The following is an 8,616-nucleotide window of genomic DNA, read 5'->3' as shown; positions in this document are numbered from 1 at the left end:
CACCCAGGACCCCCCCAGCCCCCCCAACCCCCCCGCCGTGGGGCAGAGCCCCCCCACCTCAGCCAGGCGCCGCAGCCCCCGCCGCGCGGGGGGGGCCAGGGCCCCCAGGGGTGTCGGGGGGGGTCTGGGCGCCCCCCCCCCGGCGCCCCCCCCGGCCCAGCTCGGCGGCCCCGAAGGCGGTGGCCAAGGCGCCCAGGTCGGCCCCCAGCACCCCCAGGGCCCGCAGCGGGGGGGGGCGCGGGGCCGGGGGCGCCCCCAGCTCCGGGCACTGCGGGGGGGGGGGGGGAGAGAAATTGGGGGGGGGGCGTGGGGGGAGGGGCGGTGGTGCCCCCCCCCTTCCACCGTGACCCCCCCTGCTCCGAGGGTTGAGCCCCCCCACACTTTGTGGGAAAAGGGGGGGGTGGGGGGGGGCTGCCCCACATCTATGGGGTCCCTGCCCCACATCTATGGGGCCCGCCCCACATTTAGGGGTCCCTGCCCCACACTTTGGGGTCCCTGCCCCACATCTATGGGGTCCCTGCCCCACATCTATGGGGCCCACCCCACATTTAGGGGTCCCTGCCCCACACTTTGGGGGTCCCACTGCATATTTAGGGGTCCCTGCCCCACATCTATGGGGTCCCTGCCCCACATCTATGGGGCCCGCCCCACACTTTGGGGGTCCCACCCCACGCCTAGGGGGTCCCTGCCCCACACTTTGGGGTCCCTGCCCCACACTTTGGGGTCCCTGCCCCACGCTTAGGGGTCCCTGCCCCACATTTATGGGGCCTGCCCCATACTTAGGGGGTCCCACCCCATGCTTAGGGGGTCCCTGCCCCACACTTACGGGGCCTGCCCACACTTTGGGGGCCTGCCCCACATTTAGGGGTCCCTGCCCCACACTTTGGGGTCCCTGCCCCACATCTATGGGGCCTGCCCCACACTTAGGGGTCCCGCCCCACATTTAGGGGTCCCTGCCCCACACTTAATGGGCCTGTGCTGCACTTATGGGGCCTGCCCCACACTTAGGGGGCCTGCCCCACATTTATGGGGCCTGCCCCACACTTTGGGGTCCCTGCCCCACATCTATGGGGCCTGCCCCACACTTAGGGGTCCCGCCCCACATTTAGGGGTCCCTGCCCCACACTTAATGGGCCTGTGCTGCACTTATGGGGCCTGCCCCACACTTTGGGGTCCCTGCCCCACACTTTGGGGATCTGCCCCACATCTATGGGGCCTGCCCTGCACTTTTGGGGGCCCACCCTCCTCATTTAGGGGTCCCCACCCCACACTTGGGGGTCCCGCCCCACACCCAGGGGTCCCCATCCCAACGTTGGGGCCCCCCATTACAACCCCCAGCCCCCCCCCGAGGCCTCCGCCCCACACCTGGGGGTCCTGCCCCACACCTGGGGGTCCCCGCCCCACACCTGGGGTCCCCCCCCCAATCTCGGGGTCCCAGCCCCACACTCGGGGGTCCCCGCCCCACACCTAGGGGTCCCAGCCCCACACTTGGGGGTCCCAGCCCCCCACTTGGGGGTCCCCGCCCCACACCTGGGGGTCCTGCCCCACACCTGGGGGTCCCCGCCCCACACCTGGGGTCCCCCCCCCCAATCTCGGGGGTCCCAGCCCCACACTCGGGGGTCCCCGCCCCACACCTAGGGGTCCCAGCCCCACACTTGGGGGTCCCAGCCCCCCACTTGGGGGTCCCCGCCCCACACCTGGGGGTCCTGCCCCACACCTGGGGGTCCCCGCCCCACACCTGGGGTCCCCCCCCCCAATCTCGGGGGTCCCAGCCCCACACTCGGGGGTCCCGCCCCACACCTAGGGGTCCCAGCCCCACACTTGGGGGTCCCAGCCCCCACTTGGGGGTCCCCGCCCACACCTGGGGGTCCCGCCCCCCCTCACCTGTGCCCCGCAGCTCCTGCAGCCCCCTCCTGGCCGCCCCCAGCGCCTCCTGCAGCTCCCCCAGCGCCGGGGGGGGGTCCCTGGGGGGGGAGGGGGGGGGACAGCGATTGGGGGGGGGGTCCCGAAAAGGTGGGGGAGGGGATTTAGGGTGGGGGGGGGGTCCTCGCACTCACCTGGGGGGTCGGCGGGGGCCAGGGGGGGCGGTGGCGGTGGGGGGGGGGCTCTCAGGGCCGCCCCCCCCCGGGGGTCGCAGAGCAGCAGCTGCAGGAGGCGCTGGGTGCTCAGCACCGCGCGGCGCAGCCTGGGGGGGGCACGGGGGCACGGGGGGGGTTACGGGGTCACGGGGGGGGCACGGGGTCACGGGGAGGTCACTGGGGAGGGGGGGGGCACGGGGGGGTGATACCTGGCGGGGGGGAAGCCGCCCCCTCCCCCTTCTTCCTCCTCCTCCTCCTCCTCCTCCTCCTCGTCCTCGCCCCCCCTCGGCGGGGGGGCGGCCGCGTCCCGCAGGTCGGCGGCGAACTGGAGCTGCCGGGCGGGGGGGGCCCAGCCCTGGGGGGGGGGGGGTCAAAAGGGAGACCCCAAATAGGGACACCCCCCCCCCCGAGATCCCCCCGTGGGGACAGCCACGGAGACCCCCCAAAACAGGGCCCCCCCCCCCCAGGGACCCCTCCCCAGGGGGGCCTTGTAGGGACCCCCCCGGGGAACCCCCCCAAATGGGGACCCCCCCGTGGGGACCCCCCCGGGAACCCCCTTACAGGGACCCCCCCTATTAGGGACCCCCCAATTAAGGCCCCGCCCCCAATTAGGGACCTCCCCAGGACTCCCATAATTAGCGACCCCTCCCCAATTAGCCCCCCCCCTTCATTAGGGCCCCCCCCTTAGGACCCCAAGGGGTCCCCCCGAGCCCCCTCCCCTCAGAGCCCCCCCCTAGAGCCCAGTGGAAGCCCCGCCCACTGGGAGAAGCCCCGCCCCCAGCATAAGCCCCGCCCCCTACATAAGCCCCGCCCCCAGGAGCCTCCCCCAGGGCCCCTTCCCATAGGCCCCCCCGGAGGCTCCGCCCACTTAGGCCCCGCCCCTACAAACCCCGCCCACTTAAGCCCCGCCCCCAGCCCCGCCCACCCACCGAAGCCCCACAAACAGGCCCCGCCCCCCACAGGCCCCGCCCACTGAGGCCGCACCCGAGGCCCCGCCCACCCTGACCCCGCCCAGTCAAGCCCGCCCCCGAGGCCCCGCCCCCTCCGAGGCCCCGCCCCCAGGCCCCGCCCACCTGCACCAGCCCCTCCTCCTCCTCGCCGCACAGCAGCAGCTCCGCCCCCAGCCGCAGCACCTCTGGGGTCAGCGGGGGGTCAGGGGGTCAGCGCGGGGTCAGGGGGTCACGGAGGGGTCAGGGGGTCACGGCGGGGGCAGGGGGCGGGGCCTCACCTCGCGCCCGCCGCTCCTCAGGCAGCGCCGCCAGGCGGGGCCGCAGGGGGGGGTACACGCTGCGGGGGGGGGGGGGGGGGGGGCACGTGGGTGGGGCCGGGGTCACGTGACGGGGGCTGTCACGTGACGGGGGAGCCAGCAGGCCCCGCCCCCTTCCCCCCCCCCCCCCCCTTTACCGGCAGCTCAGCTCCAGCAGCTCCTGGGGGGGGGAAGGCGGGAGGCGTTTTACGACAGCGGCGCTTTGCGACAGTCGCGCTTCACGGCACCCGCGCTTTCCGGCCCCGCCCCCATCCCCTTTCCCGCGCTTTCCGGCCCCGCCCCCTCCCCGCTCCCGCGCTTTACGACAGCGCCCCTTCCCCCTTCCGCGCGTTACGGCCCCGCCCCCTCGCTTCACGACACCCCTCCCCTCCCCGTGTCCGCGCTTTACGGCCCCCCCCCCGCCCCTCCCCCACCTGCAGCCGCTCCGCCGCCGCCGCCTCCATTCGGCGCCGTCCGCGCGCGCCCGCCGCTGATTGGCCCCGCGCGGCGCATGCGCGCCGACGGGCCCCGCCCCCCCGCGGCCCGACGGCCAATCGGAGCGCGCGGAGCGGCTGCGAGGCTCCGCCCCCCTCCGGGCCCCGCCTCCCGGAAGTGCGTCAGGGCCGCGCCGCGCCCGGGGCCGCTGCGGGAGCGCGGGGCGGTGAGGGGTGAGGCGGGGCCGGGTCACGTGGGGCGTGACGTCACGGCGGGGCGGGGAGGGGGCCGCGTGACATCCCCGCTAAGGGCTGTGAGGTCACATCCTCGTGACCGCGGGCGGGGGGCGGGGCCTGACGTCACGCGGAGAGGGTGGTGCATGCGGTGGGCGGGGCGTGACGTCACGAGCGGGGGTCTGGGCTACGGGTGGCTGCTGGGCGTGACATCACGGGTTGTCCCGTGCGACGTCACAGGCTGCCGGCGTGATGTCACGGGGCCCGTGACGTCATTGGTGCCCCTGTGATGTCACCGGCAGGCTGCGTGACGTCAGCAGTGCCCCTGTGACGTCATCACCGCTCCGGGTGGCGCCGCTGAGCGCCCCCAGCTGCTGCCCCTATGGCATCGCCGCCTCGCCGCGTGACGTCACGGGCCGCCCGTATGACGTCACCAGCCACCCGTATGACATCACCGCCTGCCCGTGTGATGTCACCGCCCTCCCGCGCCACGTCCCGGCCCGCCCGCGCCGCGTCCCCCCCCGCCCCGCCCCGCTCGCCGCCCCCGGACCCGGCGGAGGCGCGGCGCCGCTTCCGCGTCTCGCGCTTCATCATGGAGGCCGGTAAGCCCCGCCCCCCCATTACATCACCATGACGTCACCGTGACATCACCGTGACGTCACTGCGACGTCACCGTGACGCGGGTCCCCGCAGGCGTGCGGCTGGGGCTGGGCTCGGCGCGCTGGGCACGGCGCTCGGGGCCTTCCAGCGCTTCGCCCGCGCCGCCCGCGCCCCCCACGACCCCCTGCTGGTGGCCGCCGCCGCCCTGCTGCTGGCCGGCAAGGCCCAGGGGGCGGGGCCTCGCGCCCGTGACGTCATCAACGTCACCCACAGGTAACCGCCCCTCCCCCCACACACCCCCACCGCGGGACACGCCCCTCCCACAAGCCACGCCCCCTCCACAACCCCTCCCTCCGCTCCTGCTGCGAGCCCCCTCTGGACACCGTGGCCCCACCTACTGTGAGACCACGCCCCCTCTGAAGCCACGCCCACCTCTGTGAAGCCACGCCCCCTTCGCACAAAGCCACGCCCCCTCAACATCTCCCCCCCCCCCCCCCCAGCTCTCTGCTGTGGGGCCCCCTCCCTGAGGCCCCTCCCTGCCGCGAGGCCACGCCCCCTTGAGCAAACCACGCCCCCTTGGCGAGGCCACGCCCAACCCTACACAAGCCACGCCCCCACAGGCCCCTCCCTCCACAAGCCCCTCCCTCCACTCTCCCACCCCCTCCATCCCGTGAAGCCCCGCCCACCGCGAAGCCCCACCCACCACGACGCCACGCCCCTCTCGGTGGCCACGCCCCCCTCCGCAAAGCCACGCCCCCTCCCTGCCCCCCATCCCTGCTGTGAGCCGCCCTCCCTGCCACGAAGCCCCGCCCCTCCTTGTAGGCCCCGCCCCCGAACAAACCACGCCCCTTTTGTGAAGCCACGCCCCCGAACAAACCACGCCCCTCTTCGAGGCCCCGCCCCCTCGGGGAGGCCCCGCCCCCTCGCGACGAGGCCCCGCCCCCTCAGCGTGAGCCCCGCCCCCAGGTGCCTGCACCCCGGGGAGCCCCCCCCCGGCCCCGGGGCCGCCCTGGGGCTGCGCGAGAGCCTGGGGCGCTGCGAGCTGCTGCTGCTGCGCGTCCTGCGCTTCCGCCTCGCCGCCCCCCAGCCACACAAGGTGAGGGGGGGGCGCGCCCCCGGGACCCCCCCCGACCCCGGGACCCCTCCCCTGACCCCCGGGACCCCACCCTGACCCCCGGGACCCCCCCCCGAAAGCCCACAGCCCCCGGGGACCCCCGCGGGAACCCCCCCCATCCCCCAAATGCCCCCCCCGTGGGGTTGGGGGTCCCCACCTGGAGCCCCCCCACACCCCCGGGAACCCCCCAGAGCCCCAGGACCCCCCCCCAGACCCCCGGGACCCCCCCCGAACCCCAGGACACCCCCCCCAAAACCCCACAGCCCCCAGGGACCCCTGCAGGAACCCCTCCCCCCCCATCCCCCAAGTGTCCCCCCCTTGGGGTTGGGGGACCCCAATGGCCCCCCCAGCCCCCCCAACCCCCTCTGGGACCCCCCAGGTCCCCTCAGCTCCCTATGGGACCCCTCTGGGACCCCCCCCCGAACCCTATGGGACCCCCCCAAACCCCTCTGGGCCCCCCCAGCCCCCTCAACCCCCCCCCCCCAAACCCCTCTGGGCCCCCCCCAACCCCCCCTCCACCCCCCCCAGCCCCCCCCCAGCCCCCTCAATCCCCCCCACATCCCTCTGGGCCCCCCCCAGCCCCCCCCCAAAACCCCTCTGCCCCTGTCCAACCCCCCTCCACCCACTCTGGGCCCCCCCCACCTCCCCCCCAAGCCCCCCCAGCCCCCCCAACCCCCCAAACCGCTCTGGGCCCCGCAAGAGCCCCCCCTCCACCCCCTCCGGACCCCCTCCGGACCCCCCTCTGGGCCCCCCCCAGGCCCCCCAAAACCCGCCAGCCCCCCCCAGCCCCCTCAATCCCCCCCCACCCCCTCCAGCCCCCCCCCAACCCCCCAAAAACCCTTCTGGGCCCCCCCAGCCCCCTCAATCCCCCCCCCAAAACCCCTCAATCCCCCCCAATCCCCTCCGGGCCCCCCCCAGCCCCCCCCCCAGCCCCCCCCCCCAGCCCCCCCCCAACCCCTCAATCCCCCCCCAATCTCCTCTGGGCCCCCCCCAATCTCCTCTGGGCCCCCCCAGCCCCCCCCAGCCCCCTCAATCCCCCCCCAGACCCCTCCGTGAACCCCCCCAGCCCCCCCCCCCCCCCCCCAGCCCCCTCAATCCCCCCCAAACCCCTCTGGGTCTCCCCAAGCCCCCCCTCCACCCCCTCCGGGCCCCCCCCCCCCCAGCCCCCCTCAAACCCCTCAATCCCCCCCCAAACCCCTCTGGGCCCCCCCAGCCCCCCAAAACCCCTCCAGCCCCCCCCAGCCCCCTCAATCCCCCCCAGACCCCCCCGTGCCCCCCCCCCGGTGACCCCCCCTGCCCCCCCCAGTACCTGCTGCAGTACCTGCTGGCGCTGGGCCGCTGGGGCCGCCGGGGGGGCTGGGGGCAGCCGCGGGTGCCGGGGGTGGCGTGGGCGCTGCTGCGGGACGGGGCCGCGGGGGGGCTGGGGCTGCGCCACCCCCCCCAGCACCTGGCCGCCACCGCCCTGCTGCTCGCCATGGCGCTCTGCGGGACCCCCGCCCCCCGGGGCGCCCCCCAGGTGGTGGCAGGTGAGGGGGGGGCGCTGGGGGGGGTGATGGGGGCACTGGGAGGGACTGGGAGGGGACTGGGAGGGCACTGGGAGGGACTGGGGGGGTGATGGGGGGAGTGGGGAACTGGGAGGGGACTGGGGGGGACTGGGAAGGGGTGATGGGGGCACTGGGAGGGACTGGGGGCACTGGGGGGGGACTGGGGGGACTGGGGGGGTGATGGGGGGAGGGGGGGAACTGGGAGGGGACTGGGGGGGACTGGGAAGGGGTGATGGGGGGAGTGGGGGGGGCTGGGGGGGCACTGGGAGGGACTGGGGGGCTCTGGGGGGGACTGGGAGGGGTGATGGGGGGAAGTGGGGGAACTGGGAGGGGACTGGGGGGGACTGGGAAGGGGTGATGGGGGAGTGGGGGGGGCTGGAGGGAACTGGGAGGGACTGGGGAGCACTGGGGGGGACTGAGAGGGGTGATGGGGGGAGTGGGGGGACTGGGAGGGAGTGGGGGGGCACTGGGAGGGGACTGGGAAGGGGTGATGGGGGGATTGGGAGGGACTGGGGGGAACTGGAAATGGATAATGGGGGAGATCGGGAAGGACTGGGAGGGACTGGGAAGGGGTGATGGGGGGGCTGGGGTGTACTGGGAGGGGACTGGGGGGCACTGGGGGGGACTGGGAGGGGACTGGGGGGCACTGGAAAGGGATAATGGGAGGGATTGGGAGGGACTGGGAGGGTCTGGGAAAGTGTGGTGGGGGGAGCTGGGAGGGACTGGGGGGGACTGGGAAGGGGTGATGGGGGGGGACTGGGGGCAATGGGGGGGAACTGGGCAGGGCTGGGCGGGATATGTGGAAACTGGGGGGCACCGGGCGGGACTGGGGGGGGCGGGGCACTGGGAGGACTGGGGGGGGCACCGGGCGGTTCCGGCCGTACTGGGAGCCCCAAACTGGTGCCCCCCCCCCCCCAGGTGCTGAGCCCGTCGCTGAGCCCCGCGGAGCTGGCGCAGATCCTGCGGGAGCTGCTGGAGCTCTACGGCACCGACAGCGCCGGGGGGGGCGCGGCGGGGTGCAGCCACGGCTAATGAAGGGCTCCCGACGGGGCCTTAATGAGAAACCGCTAATTAGAGGCGTTAATTGGGCCGGGAACCGCCCCCCCCCCCCCCCCCGCCGGGCGCCGTTCCCGCCCTTTTCCCTCAGCACGCGCCGTTCCCGCCCTTTTCCCTCAGGGCGGCGCGCGCCGCTCCCGCCCTTTTCCCAGCCAATCGCCGCCCTCCGCCCGCTTCCCGCTCGCCCCGCCTCGGCCAATCACCGCGCGGCATCCTCCCGCCGCGCCGATTGGAGGAGGCGCCTCCTCCCTCCCTCCCTCCCTCCCTCCCTCCGCGGGAGGGCGGGGCCTCGCGGAGACGGACAGCCCCG

The 8,616-nt window shown here is 75.4% G+C and overlaps 2 protein-coding genes across 2 annotated transcripts; one reads left to right on the top strand and one right to left on the bottom strand.

Moving 5' to 3' along the window:
• Positions 1-1,884: 1,884 nt before the first annotated feature.
• LOC310890394 (uncharacterized protein) lies at positions 1,885-3,937 on the bottom strand (the record flags this gene model as incomplete). Its single annotated transcript, XM_083852754.1, has 7 exons — positions 3,759-3,937; positions 3,483-3,505; positions 3,307-3,365; positions 3,152-3,213; positions 2,288-2,433; positions 2,058-2,185; positions 1,885-1,964 (listed from the first exon to the last, which is right to left on the bottom strand). Coding segments are annotated over exons 1-7 (528 nt in total), but the record flags the coding sequence as incomplete, so codon positions are not given.
• On the top strand, positions 3,130-8,314 carry CCNQ (cyclin Q). The gene is given in 8 exon segments (XM_083852757.1): positions 3,130-3,218; positions 4,295-4,594; positions 4,686-4,706; positions 4,709-4,865; positions 5,559-5,688; positions 7,013-7,194; positions 7,196-7,232; positions 8,169-8,314. Coding segments are annotated over 7 exon segments (861 nt in total). The 5' UTR covers positions 3,130-3,218; positions 4,295-4,374; the 3' UTR covers positions 8,283-8,314.
• Positions 8,315-8,616: the final 302 nt, after the last annotated feature.

Source organism: Anser anser (assembly GCF_964211835.1).
Source record: "Anser anser genome assembly, contig: HAP1_SCAFFOLD_410, whole genome shotgun sequence".
In the NCBI taxonomy this organism is placed as follows: Eukaryota; Metazoa; Chordata; class Aves; order Anseriformes; family Anatidae; genus Anser; species Anser anser.
The sequence above is the reverse complement of the archived record's forward strand: the minus strand, read 5'-3'. Positions and strand labels throughout refer to the sequence as shown.